Source organism: Peromyscus californicus, unplaced genomic scaffold (genome assembly GCF_007827085.1).
Source record: "Peromyscus californicus insignis strain IS unplaced genomic scaffold, ASM782708v3 Scaffold_3__1_contigs__length_106647218, whole genome shotgun sequence".
NCBI lineage: Eukaryota > Metazoa > Chordata > Mammalia > Rodentia > Cricetidae > Peromyscus > Peromyscus californicus.
This window is the reverse complement of record NW_026294551.1, coordinates 391,440-412,121: the sequence shown is the minus strand read 5'-3', so window position 1 is coordinate 412,121 and position 20,682 is coordinate 391,440. Positions and strand designations below refer to the sequence as shown.

The 20,682-nt window shown below is 41.4% G+C and overlaps 1 protein-coding gene across 4 annotated transcripts in view; it reads right to left on the bottom strand.

Moving 5' to 3' along the window:
• Nucleotides 1–20,682, bottom strand: part of B3gntl1 (UDP-GlcNAc:betaGal beta-1,3-N-acetylglucosaminyltransferase like 1) — a 73,705-nt gene that overhangs the window by 50,858 nt on the left and 2,165 nt on the right. For 3 of the 4 annotated variants that reach the window (XM_052756753.1, XM_052756752.1, XM_052756754.1), the window contains exons 3-4: nucleotides 20,496–20,595; nucleotides 3,804–3,868 (exon numbers count right to left, since the gene is read on the bottom strand). In XM_052756753.1, coding sequence (XP_052612713.1) covers nucleotides 3,804–3,868; nucleotides 20,496–20,595 — 165 coding nt within the window. The remainder of the gene's footprint in view (nucleotides 1–3,803; nucleotides 3,869–20,495; nucleotides 20,596–20,682) is intronic. The other variant, XM_052756756.1, reaches the window with a different exon arrangement.

Genomic DNA, 20,682 nt, shown 5'->3' with positions numbered 1-20,682 from the left:
ATGTAAAGCAGAGGCTCTAACAGGCCAAATCCAAGATGCTGTCAGCACCAACCATGAAAGCAGAGTACATTCATCTCAGGGTTCATGCCAAGGAATATTACCTGGAGCTTTCTTCTCAGTGAGACGTACATTTGAAACATCATTACTGGCATTCCTGGATGTGCATAAAATTCCCAGAGGGGCTGAGATCCCACAATTATGAACAGGAATCATCACTTTGGAATGATGGGGTAGACAAGAAACTGGAAGCATAATAGAGTATTAAGGGCCTGGAGAGACAGTCAGGAGCATTTCCTGTGCTTCTAAAAACTCGAGTTCAGTTCCCAGCACTAACATATCATATGGCTCACAACCACCTTTACTCCAGCTCCTCAGGACCCAATATCCTCTTTTGGCCTCCTTGGGGCAACTATACACATAGTGTACACACACACTTTTTTAATTTGAAAGAAGCATTAAGTAAGAATGAAATGCTATTTCATTCTGACACAAAAATATCTGGTGAAAGGCTGCTAGCCAAGAGAACTGAGAATAAATGATAGACAGGCTTCCAGTGAAGTCTTTCTGAGCAAGGTATTGTTGAGAATGACAGGTGCAGAGAGGTCTTGGGGATGCTAGCAAATGCCACAGAGAACATACACACCTTGTTTAAGTCTTCCTATGTTTAGCTTTCGGATAAGATGTGGAAACTTAGGAAGAAACTTCCTGGCCAGGCGTAATCCTGTGGACTGACCTACGGAGGACAAATGCACTATCCCAGCCCATTTCCTGAGCCTGTTCTCAAAAGCAGTGTTGGGTGACTTACATATGCCAAAGGGCTTCTTAACCCACAGCACTCTGACCTTTTGGGTTTTTCCCTTATCATCAGTGCTGTCAGACCCTGACCTGCTGGAGCCTTAGACAGTAGGTCAAGTCTGACTGAAACCTGGTCCCCTCCCCATGTTGGTCAGTCTCTCTGCAAAGGTCCTGTCTTTCTAACTCCAACACCTGTGGTTCCTTCCCTGAGGCTCCCAAATAATACTCTTCTGACAGAGAAACCATAGGATGTCAGCATACCAGGCAGATGCTATCACATGTCACTGGGTGGCATAGCAAATCATTGGCAATCCACTGCTATTCTGTGGGCCAAGCAGGATGTACTGGCCCAATGACTATTCCCCAAACCAGAAGCTCTCCTACATATTACCTCCCTTCCTCTCAAACTATGTACATTCCCTAACCTCCCAGATAGAAACAGCATATAAACTTTGAATCACTTCAGAATGGAGGTGACCACATGTGTGCTGCGATTCCCCCCATCACTATAATCAATCATATATTTGTGGTCCTACTTCATCTTTCTCAGTTTGTTCCAAAGAACCTTGAGGAGGATGAAGGAGCTCTGTCTTCAGCTCTGTATCTCTGCAGCCCTGCCACTCTGAAGACCTCTGCTAGAACTTACATTCCAGTGCAGTCCTTATCTGGAGTAGCATGGATCCTTGGCTATGGGCTCATACCCTTCAAGAACATGCCCAATTCAGACGCCATGTTACTTGGCTACAAATGGGAAGCTCCCAAGTAATCTGCTGATAGGTGCACATGACTAGGAGAAAAACAAACTCCATTTTCAGTTGATTGGAAGGGACACAGTAAAGGACACAGGTGACCAGCCAGATGATAAGGCATATACAGAGAAGCCCGGGAGGTGGTGGGGTATGCTACCCTCTGGGACTTTTACATGTCCACACCAGAAACTTTCTGAACTCCTCTGTTTACAAAGGTTACAGAGGCTTCACCAAGTCCAATCTCCTCCCTGGCACCTGGGGTTGAAAGTGTCTTGCTTCTACTCTAGTTTTTGGTGGTCAGCCTCATACTGACCAGCAGCCCATCAAATCACCTCTGAAGACAAATGACATTTTCTGGGTGCTGTATTTTGGATCTGGAGTATCTCCCCAGTGCCCATGTGTCAAAGGTCCCCAGCTTAGTACTGCAGGGGAGTAGTGGAACCAAGAAGAGATGGGGCCTTATTTTAACGGAGGAAAGTTTGTTTACTGTGATGCACTTTAACACCATAAAAAAAATATTACTTTTATAATTTAGCAGAGTAACTTCCATTTTATTTTAGGGTTTTTGAAACAGGTTTTCTCTGTGTAGCCCTGGCTGTCCTGAAACTTGCTCTGAAGACCAGGCTGGCCCCAAACTCACAGGGATCCACCTGTCTCTGCCTCCTGAGTGCTGAGATTAAGGCATACACCACCACCTCCCGGTGTAACTCCCATTTTAAAACAACATTAAGTCCACCTAAATTACAGACACACTCACATGAAAATTTATAGTTCCCTGCATAGAGCTAACTAAGGCAAGAGAAAACTAACCAAAAAGACAAGAGTGAGGTATGCGCCTCAGGTCCCAGTTTTCCCTCCACATTGCTTGTGAACTTCCAGAGCTAGCTGCACACAGGCTCAGAATGAACAGCTGTTTTCTGTTTTCAGCTTAGGGGAACAACCAGCACCTGAAGGTGGAGCCAGACACTTCAGGGTCAAGCTCAGCACAGCAGCAGCCCACATAGACCCTTGTGTGCAAGGTGCACGCACTGGGCCCAGAACAGTGACAGTCCTCACCTGCTTCCTAAAGCTAAAGTGGGTTCTACATAGCTAATATCAAAACTGTTGTATAAATAATTTCACACTAAAGCAGACAGGTCAAATACAAAAATCACAGAGACACTTCCTCAATTACTTGGCAACATCTGCCTTCAACAAGTTACTGACAAATATGCTGTCTAGATACAATAAAGATAACATTATGCAGAACTCTGACTTCAAAATGTCAGACCTCTCAAGGTAACCCTGTGGGTCAACTCTCCTCCTGTCCCTTGCATGAAAGGGAGGCTACATCTCCTGGTCTATGTCATCTTCCTACCTCCATGTACCTGGAATAACCAATTGGAAACAGAAACAAAACAGCAACAGCTGTATAAGCCAATGGCCAACATATCCATGGGCCCTAGTATTCATGTTCTAAGAAGCCAGGGGCCTAACCTACAAAATAATTTAGATACATAAAAGCTGTATTTTTTTTTTAAGACAGACTTTGTTTGCTTTGCTTTAGTCTATCAGGGTTTCTAAGGACAGCACAATCTGTATACAGTCTCTGTTCATCCTTTATAATCAAGTGTCCTATTCCTAAGAATGCCCATAAATATGACAGTTCTCTGACAGTCTGCTAGTGTTCTCCATCAGTGCTCAGTCAGCACTCAGTAACTGGTTTCTAATTTCTGTTATAATAAACAACTGTGAAAATCAGGAGTCAAGGGCACAAGCATTTTAAGTTCTTGAACAAAAATGCACAATCATGCTGTCAGTGTGTTACCAATTCATACTGAAACACTATCTACATTTTGAAAACTTAATTGGCTTTGTGTAAGTATCTTGCTAATTTGATTACAAATTAAAATTTTAATATAACTTTGATTGACTTGAATCTCTGTATACGTCTACCTGTCACCTACCCTCTACCTATAAATCTGCTTCATGTTTTACTTTAGCTGTCATGAACTGTTTCCATTTCCTTATCTCTTAAGTATCATATTTGCTAGTATTGTGCTAATTTTAATATTGTTTATATTCTCTGTGGTCCTGTTTTATATTTTTATATGATCTTACTTATTGTTAATTAAGTGCTATGGCAGCATGTAGCAACAACCTATTAAACTTGACTTTTGAGATTCATCATAACAAATCTAAAAATTTATTTTTAAGAACCATACTATTCTTTGGTCAATATATACAAAGCCATGATAAACAAAACAGAGAGCTACTTACTGAATCCAAAAAGCAAAGGTAAGACCCTGTGCTCTGTGCGATTGCTTGGTTTTTAGAATATCCAACTGTTAGAAAAAAAAAGAGAAAACAGCTCTTTTAGAATTCAATGTTCAATAGCATAAAACCAAGTATACTTTACACTCCAAGAAAGCTAAGGTCATTCAAAACTACTACCAAAACTTCAGGTATAATTTTGAAGGAATGAAAGGAGGTAAAAAGAAAGCAATGTCGCTGGGCGGTGGTGGCGCACGCCTTTAATCCCAGCACTCGGGAGGCAGAGCCAGGTGGATCTCTGTGAGTTCGAGGCCAGCCTGGTCTACAAAGTGAGTTCCAGGAAAGGCGCAAAACTACACAGAGAAACCCTGTCTCGAAAAACCAAAAAAAAAAAAAAAAAAAAAAAAAAAAAAAAAAAAAAAAAAGAAAGCAATGTTTATGTTCATTAATGATATTAGAAAATGCCAAGGATAAGTCATGACAGGCACCTAAAATAGTATTAAAATAAAAGTAAAATATCTTTGGGAAGAGTCTAAAAGTCTGCTTACATGGGAGAAGCACAAAGCCTACTTATGTGTAACTGGTTGGTAAATGCTTCAATTTGAATTCAATTTGATGGCTAGCTGAGCACTGCGTCCCCAGTGAGGTGAGGTGACTGCCAATGTCTTCGACATCTGAATATGTGTACACCCAACCCAGGTCATTGCCTGAGTGTGAAGATTCAGCTCTGATGACAGTGTGCATTATTCATTACAGACTCAACAGAACTTTATTTAGTCATACTAGTCATCCTAAAAGTCCAGAGCTAGGGCTATTAAATACATACTGAGGAAAAAAAACCAACTTATTTGACAGTGAACAAGGAGAGCCAAGGGTTTCACACAGCAACATAGGTGATCCTTACTGTACTACTGAGTGAAAGGTTCAGACCCAAAGAAGCAGAGACTGCAGGGGACACAGAACTCAGAGCAAAGAGGTCCTTCTGGGCTTAAGAGCTGGGAAAGTGGTTGTCCTGGATGGAGAAGCCAGCTTGGCCTGGGCTTCAGGGGCTGGTGATGCCTTAACCTCAGGGGATAGATATTAAAGTGTTTTTTAGAAAAGTTTCCTTCATACATTACTGAGTTGTAAAAAACAAAGCAAACAAGCAAACAAACAAAAAACCCACAGTGACAACTAAATAAATGGAGCTTAAAAGATAAAATCACCACAAAGAGCATTCAGAGAGAACGGTGCTGTAAGCGGTATAAACAGAAAACGCGACAGTGCAGGGCAGAACACTGGAGAACATCTGTAACTTGGGTGTAGATGTGTTTAGGATGGAAGAACAAACCACTTCTGGAGGAGCTGACTGTCGGGCTAAGAAGGCTCAACTCTGCCCTATGGGCAAGACAGTTGCAGAGGCTTGGAAATTTGGGGCACTGTGCAGAAAGTGACACAAGCCCGGCCTGAGTGTTAAAGGCAGATCCATTAAAGGGTGTTCAGTCCAGAAGAGGGCACTAATGGAGCGTTAGGGAACATGAACTCTTCCTAGAAAAGAGACTACCAACACCTGAATCACATTAACCAGATAGTTACAGTCTTGATGCCACTGAGAAAAGTCACACAAAGCAAAACAGATGTGTACAGAGTTGAAACAATAAATCTCTTTGGTATTTGAGTTTTAGACAAGCTGAAGAAAGTTGTCAGTCCTGAGGGAACACCAGCCAAATGTGCATTTCAGCCAACTATGACACTCTCCCACTTTCTGCTATAAGAAAGGCCTCTCAAACAGGATCTGTTAATATAAAAGTGCCCCCCCCAACGGAGGGGGGAATGCTATGACTGAGAAGCAAGACACAGACATGGGAAGCTGCCCCATTCACTCAGGCACCTAAGATCCAATACAGGGCAGCATCTTTCCTCAGGGTTAATACCAAGTAGCAGTTTAATTTCCACCATTAATCCCTAGAACTTGGCCAGTCCAAACCAGTTGACAATGGCACCAGATTCTGAAGAGCTATAGGCATAAACAAAAGCAAAGGAGGAAATGACCATGAAAGGTAATGTGATGCCTTCTACTCTGAGATAGATTTGCCACCACCAGGAAACCCCAGTCATCCCTGCAGAGAAAGGCAAGCATGCAGAATAAAAGCCTCCTGAGAACCTCAAAAACAAAAACAACATGACACTCGGCACAAGCACACTGAAATTAACAGAATTCTGTTACAAAAGTTGCTTATGAAAAGTCAGATTTTAAGTGAGAAGCTGAATCCTTGAATCTGTATTAATGCTGGAAGTTTCTCACAATGAATCTTATGTTTGGCAAAGACAAGGAATTTGCTCTAATATTATTGCCTTGAAGAAAGTCAAATGTTTGTGTGGGGGGCTCCATGTTTGGGGAGGCCAGTCCCTTTGTGAGGGTAGCTGGTTGCCATGGTTCCAACAGGAAAAACCTAGCTCCATGGAGATATTAACATTCCTCACTCCTGGAAGAGGAGCAGTGGGCTGTGGTTCATTCTGCCTTTAGCAAAAAGTCACATGATGTTATATGAATGTTATGAAAAATTAGTCCGACCCACTGCAAATAACCCAGTACTCCAGAAAACAGAATAGAATTTATGCTATCTAATGACTAAGGTAACACGTTCTACTTAATATATTACAGGAAAACATGTCTTTTCAAAAATGAGCTAAATTCCACTGTGCTATACAGGACTGCCATGAATTCTCATGCACTTCCCACAATGAGGTGATGTCATCTTCCAGCACTCCACCTGGGGGCCGTAGTTTTACAATGTCCTTGTCATAGACAGAAGGCATTCAGACACAATGTAACTCAGTGACAAGCAATTCATGTTTTATGAAAGACAAAATCTGTTTTTAAAGTGGAGACAAGGAACACCAGTTACCAAAATGTTCTTTCCATTCAATGACAGGCTGCAAAACTTCTTTTAACTAAAGAATATCAAAGAATACTTAGTTTCAAAAACAAATTTATGATTCAGAAGTTGAAACATACATTCTGTGATAATCTATGTATAGTTTTCTATTTCAAACTAAGGATAATAAAACTAGGAAATAATTTCCTGAAAATATTGACATTTTCCAGATGCACAGGATGTTGAGGGACGGTGCAAAGAGTGGTGCCAGACTCTGCGTCATCCTCTGATGCTGTCCATCTTCTTTTGTGAGACAAGATCTCTCAAGGATCTGGATCTCACTAGGCAGGCTCAGCTGGCTATCCCAGGGATCTGCCTGTCTCCAAACATGCCACCACACCCAGATTTTTGACACAAGTTCTAGGAATTAAACTGGGGTCTCATGCTTAGAAGGCAAACACTTTACTGACTGAGCCGTCTCTTCAGCCCCAGAAAGTAGTTTCATTAAATTCTGCCTTAATTGTTCATGCCATTCTGCTTCCTCAAACAGCAACAATGAGGCAACATTAGGGTTTGTCTTGACAGACCAGGCTCAGCTGAGTTTTGGCAGCCCGATAGTGCTGACCTCAGCTTCTAACATCTACCCTGTACTTCACCCAGAACAAACACAAGATGAACTAAACATCAGCAGGAGACAGAAAGGGGAAGTAACATCAGCATGGCAGGCTTTCAGACTGGGAGGGTGTGAAGTACAAGCTACTTTAGGAAAGCACACAAAATATGTTTATTGAGAACTGACAGAAATGTTCCTATCTTCTAAGGTTGACCTAAGGTCCTACAGACACCGTGGCCCAGTATGCCATGCTACCTAGATTGATGTCTGGATATTGGGGGATGGTGACAGCCCCTGACCCAAAGACTGAAATAAGAACTGTGGAAGCTCATGGGTGATATAAAGCAAACATGGTAGCACAGGCCTATAATACCAGGAGGCTGAGGCCAGAGGGCTACTCAAGACTGAGATAGTGAGGAAAGAAAGGAAGGGAGGGAGGGAATATCACTAAGTGACCTGAGGGCATAGGAGCATCACTATCATCTATGTTCCTTAAAGTAGATGCAACATTAGCAGAAAAGAGCAAGAGCAAGAAGGGAGGGTGGCTGTGCAGCACCAGGTCGGTAACAGCAAGGTTTGTCTCTTCCTCTTACTCCTCTTCCCGAGAGCCACCAAATATAACAAGTACATTCACACCTCTTGCTTCCTCCACCTTCTATCATACAACTCTACTCCAAAATCTCAAAGGAAGCAGTTGAGTGGCCAAGCTTGGGGAATTACATGTTGGATCTAAGTCAGTCCTAGCAGCAGGTCCTACACACCTAGGCTGTCACAAGCTGTGTTCTAGAGGAACCCCTGCCTGTCACCTGCCTGCCCTTAAAATACACTGGAGCTATATGGACTACCCAATCTGGTCAATGTAAAAAAAAAAAAAAAATGAGAACAGGGTGTGTGTACTGGCTTGACACTCGACATAAGCTAGAGCAATGTGAGAAAAAAGGAACCTCAACGGAGAAAATGCCTCCATCAGATTGGCCTGTGGGGCATTTTCCTGGCTGATGACTGATGTAGCTCACACCATTGTAGGTGGTATCAGCCCTGGTCAGGTTGTACTGTGGTGTATAAGAAAGCGAACTGGTGATCCAGGAAGTACAAGCAGGTAAGCAGTGTTTCTCCACAGTCTCTGCTTCAATTTCTGCCTCTACTTTGAGTTCTTGCCCTGATTCCTTTAACAATGGACCATATGTTATAAGGTGAAATAAACCCTTTCCTCCCCAAGATGCTTTTATTAACGGTGTTTATCACAGCAGTAGAAACCTGACTAAGACAGTATGCGACTCCTGATATTTTAGAGCAGTGGCTTTCAACCCCAAACTTATCTCAGAACTCCTGGGATACTTCTACCTCTTCCAATGCTGAAACAGGACTCTATTCCAGACAGATTCTGTGAGAGCATCTTAGGCAAGCCTTGGGTACCAGGGGTTTTAAAGTATCACAGATGGTTCCAAATGCAGTCAACACTGGATACAAGTAACCATCTCATAGCAAGTAACTTACCAACTCTACACTTGAAAAAAAAAGTGCAGAGCTGGTAAGATGGCTTAGTGAGTAAAGCTGCTTGCCACCAATGCTGAGGATCTGAGTATGGTCCAAGAATCCATATGGCAGAAAGAGAGAATCATCCTCACAAGTAATCCTCTGACCTATGTGTGTGTGCCCTCACACTCACACCCACTCACATTACAAATTAAAATGCTAAAAAAATTTTAAATTTTTTATTAAAAAGAACTAGTCAAAGAAGACCTGTCTGTCAGTACAGAATGACCTGACCTATACCTTTTCTAATCTTAAACACTTTATGAGGCACACTCTTTCCAAATCTAAGACCTTAGAGTCCCTGACTTATCACAATGAGAAGAAAGACTATGTGGGAAATCATTTGACCTTGAAAATAAAGGGAAAGATGGACAATCACCTTGATCCAACATTAGAAAATTTCAAAACTGAAAGTATTAACTATCTTTTAAGGTATCTTTCAAAGAAGCTATCTTTAAAATAACAAAGAGTCTGATGACATACTAGAAGGTAATGAGATGAGTCTTTTATGATTATGAGAAACATTATTTTGTCCCTAGAATTCTTTGTCCAGCCAAACTAAGCATGATTTAAAAAGGCATTGCAGACAAGTAGGAATCTTAAATACATTACCATCTATATCCCAGGTACAAAGACTATTTTAAATAGTAGCTTCAGAAAACTGAAAAGGAACACATAAGAAGAAACAATTTTCAAAGAGAAATAAAGAAAAAACAACATGTGAATAGAAACCAATACTGTGGAAACAATATGGTCCAAGGCTCTATGAGGTTTAACATTCAGGAAATCCAGCCTCAGGATACCGCTGTTCCTTCTGAGTCAACACCTGCTACACTATGCTGTGAGTTACATAGTTACAATACCGCCAACAACACTGCTTTTATAAAGTCTGTGTGCTGGAATCTACCTACTAGCCAAACAAGTAGCACAAGAGTTAAGGAGAATGGAACCTCCACAAGCTTCGACAGTGTAACTATATCATAATAACAAAAGCTCTAAGAAAGAATAGTTATTAACTAACTAAAACAAATAATTATTTATGAAAAATAGGTAATTTTTGAGGGGGGTCATTGGGAGGAGGGCAGTTGTGGACTATTTAACTAGGCAAAGGTGTGTTACATTTGTTTATGCTGCATTTGTAAAGATGTGTTACATTTGTTTATGTTGTGGAATATTATTTTAACTATGCAAAGATGTGTTACATTTGTTTATGCTGCATTTGTATAATGCTGTAAAGATGTGTTGCTTTGCCTGCCTAAGGCACCTAATCAGTCTAATAAAAAGCTGAATGGCCAATAGCTAGGCAGTAGAAGGATAGGTGGGGCTGGTGGCCAGAGAGACTAAGTAGGAGGAAATCTAGGCTCCAGAGATAAAGAGAGGAAGAGAGAACAAGGGAGAAAGATAGGAAGACTCCCAGGACCAACCAGTCAGACACGGAGTAGGACATACAGAATAAAGGAAAGGTAAAAAGCCCCAAGGCAAAACGTAGATGAAGAGAAACAGGTTAAAATAAACTTTAAGAGCTAGTGGGACAAGCATAAGATAAGGTCGAGGAACATTCATAACGAAGAAGTCTCCATGCCATGATTTGGGAGCTGTTTGGTGGCCCAAAAGAAAGCTGCTGGAGTTTGGTTTTGCTTTGTTCAGAGAGTGACTGTGCCCTGGTTCTTCCCGCTTGCTATAAGAAAGTATTTACTTTTTTATTTTTACAGGACCCCACAGTTGAGAGACTTTGAATTTTAAAAGAGACTGGCTATTTTAAAGAGACTAAAATTTTAAAGATTGAAATTTTTAAAATTTGGAATATTTATATTGTAATGTTGATATTAATATGTGATCTTGAGGAAGAACTGTTAATCCTGAGAGTCTCTGGAGAAAAACCAGTTCCACCATTTTAGGCCAAATTAAAGCAAGTTTTATTAAAATATTAAATACTGATCAAAATGAAATTTGGTCAGGACTGCTCCCGGGAACTATCCCAGCTGAGTGGCCCTGAGACAAGTTGTAGGCATGTTTATGGACAAAACTTATTGGCCACTGTACTTTCCTATGAAGTGTTGTTATTTTTCAGGAACTGCAACTCCCAGCATCCCAAGAAGTTACCTGGTCTTTGGGCAGGTGGGGCTTACAAGTTAATTTAGGGCATAACAGAACAAGAAAGGAAGGACTGTGGCTTAACAGTAATGTGTTTGTATGTCAAGTTGACAAGGGGTCAATGTGATATTCTGCTCCTACAGAACAGCCCACTGAGCTCTCAACACTCAATGGCTTTTCTAGCCTAAAGTTCCAAAGTCCTTCCACAACCCTCCACAAAACATGGTCAGGTCTGTCACAGCAATACCCCACTATCCTGGTACCACCTTCTATCTTAGTTAAGGTTTCTATTGCTATGATGAAACACCATGACCAAAAGTAAGTTGGGGAGGAAAGGGTTTATTTGGCTTATACTTGGGCATCATAGTCCATCACTGAAGTCGGGACAAAAACTCAAGCAGGACTGAAATCTGAAGGTAGGACCTGATGCAGAGGCCATGGAAGGGTGCTGCTTACTAGCTTACTCAACCTGCTTTCTTAAAAAAACACAGGACCACCAGCCCAAGGATGGCACCACCCACAGTGGACTAGGTCCTCCTCATCACTCACTAATTAAGAAATGCCCTCCAGCCAGATCTTATTGAGGTTCCCTCCTTTCAGATGACTCTAGCCTGTGTCAAGCTGACATAAAGCTAGCCAACAATCTTTCAGGTAACTCATGTCAAGTTGACATGATACTAGCGGTGCACTTTTCATCCTGACCCAGCTACCTGGTATAAACTAAGTCAGGTGAACTGACTGAGAACTAGGAACCTTTGGAGCTCCCATCTGTTCCCCAGTCCCACAGAATGAAGGCTCCTTCTATCATGGCAGTAGTGTCCCTGAGAAAACTGGGCCCTGAGAGTCCTGATCTTGGCTTGCAGCATAAAGCAGATATCCCATGGGGAGAGGCAAAATGAGGTGACATCAGGGATTACTATCCAGCTAGCCACAAACCCTCAGCTTATCTAGCAAGTTTGGGCAGAAAGGAGCTTCTATTTTTCATCTGCAGCACAGAACTGTGACTGGACCATATGGCTGTCTTATCAGTGTTCTACTGCTGTCAAGAGACACCATGACCAAGGCAACTCTTATAAAAGAAAGCATTTAATTGGGGTTTGCTTACAGTTTTAGAGGTTTAGTCCATCATCAGCATGTCGAGAAGCATGGCAGCATGTAGACAGATATGGTAGCTAAGAGTTCTACATCTGGATCCCCAGGCAGCATGAAGAGAGAGACACTGGGCCTGGTTTGAGCTTTTAAAACAGCAAAGCCCACTCCTAGTGACACACTTCCTCCAACAAGGCCACATCTACTCCAACAAGGCCACACCTCCTAATCCCTCTCAAGTAGTGCCACTCCCTAATGACCATGCATCCAAATATATGAGCCTATGGGGGCTATTCCTATTCAAACCACCACAATAGCCAAGGAGAATTAGGCTTAGCAGAGCACAGACCACAAAGGTATAGACCTCACATTTAACAATGTGGTGATACTCAGGCTTAGGTGCCCTAAAAAAACTACAGAGGTGATGGGGACAGCAGTCTGCCAGATTTACCACTGAAAACAACCTCAGGAACTACCCCTTCAAAGGGGCCTAAATTTGACTGGATTAGTCTCTGCAGCAATTCATGCCCCACAGTGTCATTAAACACACACACACACACACACACACACACACACACACAAAACAAAACAAAATAAAACCCAGAGCAATCCGTAGTTACTGTAGCTGAAGGTGTGGAAAGAGAAAGAGGTCCACAGTCCAGTCAAGACTATGGCCATCCCAGGTAACTTGCCTCTCAGGAGCACCACCAAACAGGTGAGCAATACCAGCAGCAGCCAGATGCCTGTTATCTATACTGTCATTTTCCATCAGAAAACAGAAGCCATGAAAAGAAACAGGAATGCATGCCCTACACTCAGGTCAAAGGGCAGAAGGAGAATCCCCCAGAAGCTTGTTGGCCAGCTAGGATGGAGTACAAAGTAAGAACCAAGTCCTGAAAGTTGTCCTCTGATTCATCCAGTTGCCATGGCACACTGACACTTATACCACCCCCTATACTCATACACTGGCATCTGCATAAGACAATATGTAAGCAATATATCATTATAATATGAATAATAAATAATAATAATAAAAATAAAAATTATAGCTGTTGAGGTTGGAGAGATGGCTCAGCCATTAAAGGCACTGGCTATTCTCCCAGAGGTACTGGATTCAATCCCAGCACCTACAAGGTGGCTGACAACTGTCAATTGTCAGTAACTCCAATTCTTAGGAATCTGACACTCACTCGTGGCCTCTGAGGGTACCAGGCATGCACATGACTTTAGTCGGAAGGTTTCTCCAGTCCTGCCCTGCCATGCAGTCAGTCAGGACAAATCTCTCCCACCCTCGTCCCTTTGCCACTTGGTCCCACACACAGAGGCTTATATTATAAAACAGTATGGTCTATGGCAGGCTTCTTGCTAGCTAGCTCTTATAACTTAACCCATTTCTATTTATCTATAAGTTGCCATCTGGCCGTGGCTTACCAGTACTTTCACATCTTGCTTCTCCTAGCAGTGCTGGCGTCTCTTTAGACTCTGCCTTTCTCCTTCCTGTCTCTCTCCTTGATTTCCCGCCTGCCTCTATACATTCCTACCTCTGTTCAAGATATTTTGTGTAGGCCGGGCGGTGGTGGCGCACGCCTTTAATCCCAGCACTCGGGAGGCAGAGCCAGGCGGATCTTTGTGAGTTCGAGGCCAGCCTGGTCTACAGAGCGAGATCCAGGAAAGGTGCAAAGCTACACAGAGAAACCCTGTCTCGAAAAACCAAAAAAAAAAAAAAAAAGATATTTTGTGTATTGTCACAATTTTGAGGTCATTGTCCTTATATGGTACATCTGCTTTACAGACTGTTTATCTTGTTAATAATGTGAAGCCTTAGTCCTTAGGTTATTTAGGTAGATAAGACTTATAAAACTATAGTCAGTCATGCTTGTCATTTCTATAGTTAGTTAGGTTCTCTAGATTTACAGAAACATAAGTCAGATGGCTAGGTAATCTTCAAACACTTCATAGACCTAGAGAATATGGCATTTAAATAACTTAGAATTCTGTTGACATGAGACAAAATTACTCCTGGCAGCACTGATCTGATCCTGAGAGAATGTTGGACTTCTAAGACATTTCTATTTGGAAGTTTGTCTTCTTCTTGGCACCAAATGGCCTACTGGGCAAAGAACTGCCCTTGCCTTGATGGCTGACAGTACGAATGCTGTCCTTTCTGGACCAGCAGGACACAAGAAAAAGGGACTACTGAACTTTGCCAAGACAGGGTAAGATGGTCTTTCAAAATTCCTGCTTCTTAAAATGATCTGTCAGATAATCTAGGCCTATAGCCAAATTGGATGCCCTAAGGACACTGAGAAACTTTAGGTGACTGTCCAGGCTGCCAGCTGTCTCTGTCTATCCTTGCAAGAATTTTGGAAGTTGCTTGCTTGCATTTTCCATTTTCTCAGGTATTATTATATTCCTTCACGGGTCTTTGATGGAGTTGAAGAGTAGGTAGTTACAGTTACAATCTTCTCGTATCTTAGCTAGAATATATTAGTACTAGAGTTAGAATCTTCAAGATAGGACAGCTATTGGAATAATCTTGGTAATTTGCCATTTACCTATATTCTGGACATTTTTGGACATTTAGCATGTCTTTCTTATTTGATGTTATTCTTGTTGGTTGTAGTTCCATTTTTGTTTATGTTATTATCCTTTGTTTGTCCTGGACAATACTTGATAATCATCCTTAATGTATATAGTTTGCATTAGGATTAGAACCTTCTTATTTAGACAAAAAGGAGAAATGTAGTGGTATTTGCTCTGCCCATGACCTTGGGCTATACAGCCCAAAGGAGGCCGGTGCTTCCTGCCATTATACACAACCTCTTTTTTTTTTTTGGTTTTTCGAGACAGGGTTTCTCTGTGTAGCTTTGCGCCTGTCCTGGAACTCACTCTGTAGCCCAGGCTAGCCTTGAACTCACAGAGATCCACCTGGCAAGTGCTGGGATTAAAGGCGTGCACCACCACTGCCCGGCTTGTACGTGACCTCTTATAAGGAGTTGGAGAAGGGTCACATGGCCCTTCTCCCTGCTCCTGCCTACTAGGTGGATTTGTTCCCAGTCAGATCAGAGGATGACTTCTACTGTCTACTCTGTTCTGTATTTGTAAGTGTATTTCCTCAATTTATATCTCAATAAATTCTGTTACCCATTTAATAGACTCACGTGGATTGATCGTAATATATGACGCCCAAACATAGATGCAGGCGCAACACCCATACACAAAAAATAATAAAATAAATTTAAAACAAGAAATTACAGTTACAAAATTATCCTTCAAAAATGAAGGAATCAAGAAATCCCCAAATAAACAAAAACTGAGGAAGTTCATGGATTGCCCACAGGGACATAGGAGAATCCTGGGGCTAAACAGAAAGCTATAACGATATGAACAGTACTGATATGGCTATGGCATAGGCAAATATAAAAGATGACATTGTCTTATTTTAATCTGTCTATTTTTGTACTATGACTTAAGAGATGATATGTAAGACAATAAAATCTATGTCATTAGGCACAATTTATAAATGTATTTCTATGGACACACAACAAAGATATAATTTTTATAACATTAAGTAAGGCATTCAGAGCTGTGAGGAACTGAGGCTAAAATGATATTAATTCAACCTAGATTAGTGATAAACTGAAGATGACTATTTAACCCCTGCAGTAACTAATTACAGATACACAGAAAGGAAATAAGAAGGGAATCAAACAGAACAGTAATCAAGTGAACACCTATAGAAAGGCAGAATTACAGGGTTGAGAAATGAACACAAGACTTTAGATAGCAGCAGTGAAACAGCGAAAGTCTTTCTTGTAGGTGAAGAACATTTATATTTAAATGGATAAGACTCGCCAATTAAAAGGTGAATAGTGGCAGAACAATTTTTAAAAATGACTCATCTAAGCCAGCTTACATCTATAATCTCAGCTTTTGGGGAAACTGAGGCAAGAGAATCCCAAGCCTGAGTTACACAGTAAGATCCTACCTCAAAACAAAACAGTAAATTAAAAAATGACTCCTGTAAATGTTGTAAGAGATCCAAAGGCACACATAAGCTGAAAGACATCATGTAAAAAAATATCCCCTGCACTAATCACAAAGAAAGCTGGGTGGCTATATAAATAACAGACAAAACTGATTTTATTCCTAAATTATTTATTTTATTTAAGAAGCAAGAAAACAAATAAACAAAACCCAACATTATATACTGATAAAAGGATCCATCAATCAAAAAGACAACAATTATAGTCAGAGAGCCATAGAGTAAATGAAGCAACTAAAGAAATGCTGTTGGGGCGGGGGTGAGGCTGGAGAGATGGTTAAGAGCACTGACTTCTCTTCCAGAGGACCCAGGTTCAATTCCCAGCATCCACATGGCAGCTAACAACTGTCTGTAACTCCAAGATCTGACACCCTCACATAGACATACATGTAGGCAAAACATCAATGCACATAAAATAAAAATAAAATTATTAAAAAATATGCTGTTTTTTTTTAAAGAAATTAACAAAGTAACCAAAATAGTAGATGGAGAAAAAGGAAGACTCAAGTCACTGAAATGAGGAGTAAGTTACATCACTGTCAGCTTTGATGAGGGCTCAGAGGGCTAGGAGTGGACACTATGGATGCTACATGCCAGTAACCTGAGTGAAGCAAAGAAACTCCTGGACATATAAACTCAAAAATGACTCAAGAACAAAGAGATTTGACTCAAAAATAAAGCAAAGAAATAAGCCCAGGATCTAATTAATGGCTTCACCAATGAATTCTATCAAATAAGAGAATTAACACTAGTCCCATACTTTCCCATTTCCTAAGCTGTCCTACAGGTCAGAATTCCCAACATCAAAGCAAACAAAAAATAGTATAAGAACTGGAGACCATACAGCAACATCCCTTTTGAACACACATTCAAAAATTCTTAATAAAAGCCGAGAAATTTGGAGGCAGAGGCATGTGAACCTCTAGGTACTAGGCCAACCTGATCTACACAGCAAGTTCCAGGCCAGCCAGAGCTACATAGTGAAAGCTTGTCTAAACAAAATTAATTAATTTTAAAAAAATCTTTAACAAGAGACGGGAAATGGCTCAGTTAGTAGAGTGCTTGCCATACACACATGAGGAACTACTTGTATCTCCAGCACCCACACAAAAAGCCAAGCATGGTGTTATATGCCTATAATCTTAGCACTGGGAAAGCAGAGACAAGAAGAGAGTCAGCCAACTATTCTTGCCCAATCAGTGAACACCAGTTTAGTGACAGACCTTGTGTCAAAAAATAAGGTGGAAAATGACACTGGACATCTAGCCTCCACACATACATACACATGCATATAACACACACACACACACATACATACACACACACACACACACACACACACACACACACACACACACACACACACACACACACACCCTTAACAAGATACCAGCAAACTGAATCCAGCAGTCTACTAGAAAGATTATACAGCATGGCTGAGTGGGACTTGCCCAAATAATGTAAAAATGGTTCAACAATGAATATCAGTAGAATACATAATCTAACATAGTGAAGGAAAAAAACCAGTTTCTCAAATTGATGCCAAAAAAAAAACAAAACAAAACAAAAATCACTTGACAAAATCCATCCCACCTACGCCTTTGGTGATTAAAAACAGATTACTTGATAAACTAGCAATACAAAAGGACTTCCTCAGTTTGATAAAGGGCACTAGTAAACCCCATAGCTAGTATCATACTCAGCGGTGGAAGATTGCAAGCTTTTCCCCAGAAAGTCAGGGTAAAGACAAGGTTGTCCACTTTTACTACTTCAGCACTTTATTAGAAATTTTAACCAGCACAATTTTAAACAAAAAAAGAAAAGGTCCAAATCAGGAGCTAGGCATGGTGGCACATGCCTATAAGCACAGTACTCAGGATACTTAGCAGAAAGATCATGAGTTTAAGGCCACCCTAGGCAACATAGTGAGTTCTAGGCCACTAGCCTGAGCTACAAGGCACAGGTGCGTGTGTGCACACATACATGTACACACACACACACACACACACACACACACACACACACACACACACACACAGAGGCACACACGCACGCATATACAAAGTCCAAATCAGAAGGAAGACTACCTCTAGCTCTGTTAATACATAATCTTTAAAAAGAAACAAACTATTGGTGCTAATAAATAAGTTAAACAAAACTATAAGATCTACAGTCTCAACAATTGCTGCGGGCCGCAGGAATATATTATAAGAACTCAGCTGGTTATGGCAAAGTCACTACCAGGAGGAATCAGGGAATTCCTCCAGAGGAAGCCAAATCCCAAGGAGTTTTTGGTGTTACTTGGCTTGTCATATATTAGCTGTCTTCTGTTATGAAAATCATGTGTGCCTTCATAGTTTTCCCAATTGACTTTTCCCTAAGAAGGGATAACAGTGTGGACTGATCACTCTCTGGACATACACATTCCAGGTATTTGGAGAACAGCCTCAGGAAAGGCTTTCTCTGGAATCAGATATCTCCCTTGGCCACTTTCAAGGACTAGCAGTAATAACAGTCCACATGCAAGTCTCCTGATTTAAGGCAAATTCCACAAGGAGACACCACCTAGGTCAGGTGGACGTTAAGTAATAGCTTTACACAGTTCAGCTCAGACCCTCCTTTCTTACAGCCTTACTAACTTTATAGACCGCTAACTCCTTACCTAACCACTTCTAGGAATATTTAGATAACCTTCTGCGCTGACAGCTATGCTCAGCCAGAAGCCCAGCTCAAGCCTCCCTGTAATTATCATTATTGGCAGCATCCGGCCAGGTCCATCACCGGATGGAGGAAAGTACCTTATAAGAGATACCTCTGTACTCTCTAAGAACAGACTTAATCCAGGCTACCTGTCTGAGAAGGCCTGGTGGATGTGCCAATTAAGCCTTACTTCCTCCTTTCCCAAACCTTACCTCCAGTTCCAGATCTCCCTTTAACTATCATCAGAGGCATCTAGCTGTACACGGGTTGCCTAGCAACTGAGCACACTTTCCCCCACCCTGCAGAAAAAACGGCAGATAGCTTGGACAGATCGGAGCCACAGGAAAAAAGAAGACAGTTTTATTTTCTCCCATTGACCTAGCAACTTATAGATTCTTAACATTTTCTACCAATCACGTTTAAGATTATAGTTGAGCACATAAGAGCCCTCTTCTTAGATATTACCTGAATTCAGCCTTTAGTTAATTCATTTTCCCATTGGTCACTTCCCTTTGGGGTTGCAAATGATAATTAACGGTTATTGCCTCTCAATGTGATTCTTATCACCCCTCCGTTTGACCCTGGAAGCCTGGCTTTATGTATCAGGACTTCCAGGGCACGGAGAGTCGGAGAAGAGAAAAGAGAGTGGAAGAACTAGACGGGTAAGAACTTGAGAGGAACAAACTGAGATGGGGAAGAACTAGATTGAAGGGTTAAAGAGAGGACTAGAGGAACGAGATGGAAGATGAGGAAGAGCCAGATGGGGAAGAACAAGTTGAGGAAGAACGAGATGAGGAGAGAGAAGGAGATGGGAGAAAAGATGATATGGGAAGGAACAAGATGGATGAGAACCTAGAAGGGGCAGAACTAGATGAAGGAATTAAGATAGAACCTAGAGGGGACCGCAGACAAGTATAGAGAGAAATCAGGCTAGAAATGAGCTAAATACGAGAACAGAAAATAAGCTTGTAGCTGACTCAGAAGAATAAAGTGTATGGACTAAGGAGTTTCGCGTACATAGATTCATTTCTTCTCATCAAAGATTATCAGCTGGTTGTAGATTCTTCCCGGATCCTGGGAGGGGACTATGGAGGGGCTGGACCCCCTTAGTTCCCGATAAACAGTAAGAAAAATAAGCAGTAGGAAATTAAGGAAACAATTTATTTGGCTGAGACTGTATACCAATGGCTAAGTATTGGCCTGCATATGCAACACAGATGGACAAAAAAACACAAAAAAAAGCTATAATAGCCAAAAACTTGGTACTGGCATAAGAATGGCCACAGAGACCAATGGAGCAAAAGTGAACTCATGCATCTGTGATTAGCTGATTCTTGACAAGAGTGTCAGGACAAGTCTCTGGAGAAAAAAAGTCTCTTAAGAAAGCTGTTGATGCCAGCCATGGTGGCCCACGGCTTCAATCTCAGCACCTGGGAGGTAGAGGCAGGCAGATCTCTGAGTTTAAGACCAGTCTAGTCTATAGAGTGAGTTCCAGGACAGCCACGGCTACACAGAGAAACCCTGTCTTAAAAGAACTACAGAGAGAGAGAGAGAGAGAGAGAGAGAGAGAGAGAGAGAGAGAGAGAGAGAGAGAGAGAAACTGAGGTCTACTTGGTTCTCAGTAGACAGCAACCTAATCACCAGACCTGAAGATTATCAGAATGCTTTTCTTCACCAGGATACTTTTCTCCAGACTGGAACAATATGAAACCATTTAAGTTTATAGATTGATAAGAAACCATAATTATAATTTAGTATGTTACCTCCTCTGGGAGAAGGAGAGTCATGGCCTCCAATGACTACAGAGATGCCAGAATCTTCCAGTTTCCCCTTCCATTTTTCAATGATGATCCTAGACTTGTCCTGTAAGTGTGACACTGCAGGTCAGGAAACTTCCCTTTAATGTGATTTGTAAAGCATTAAGTCACCCAACAACTGGCCCATAAATAC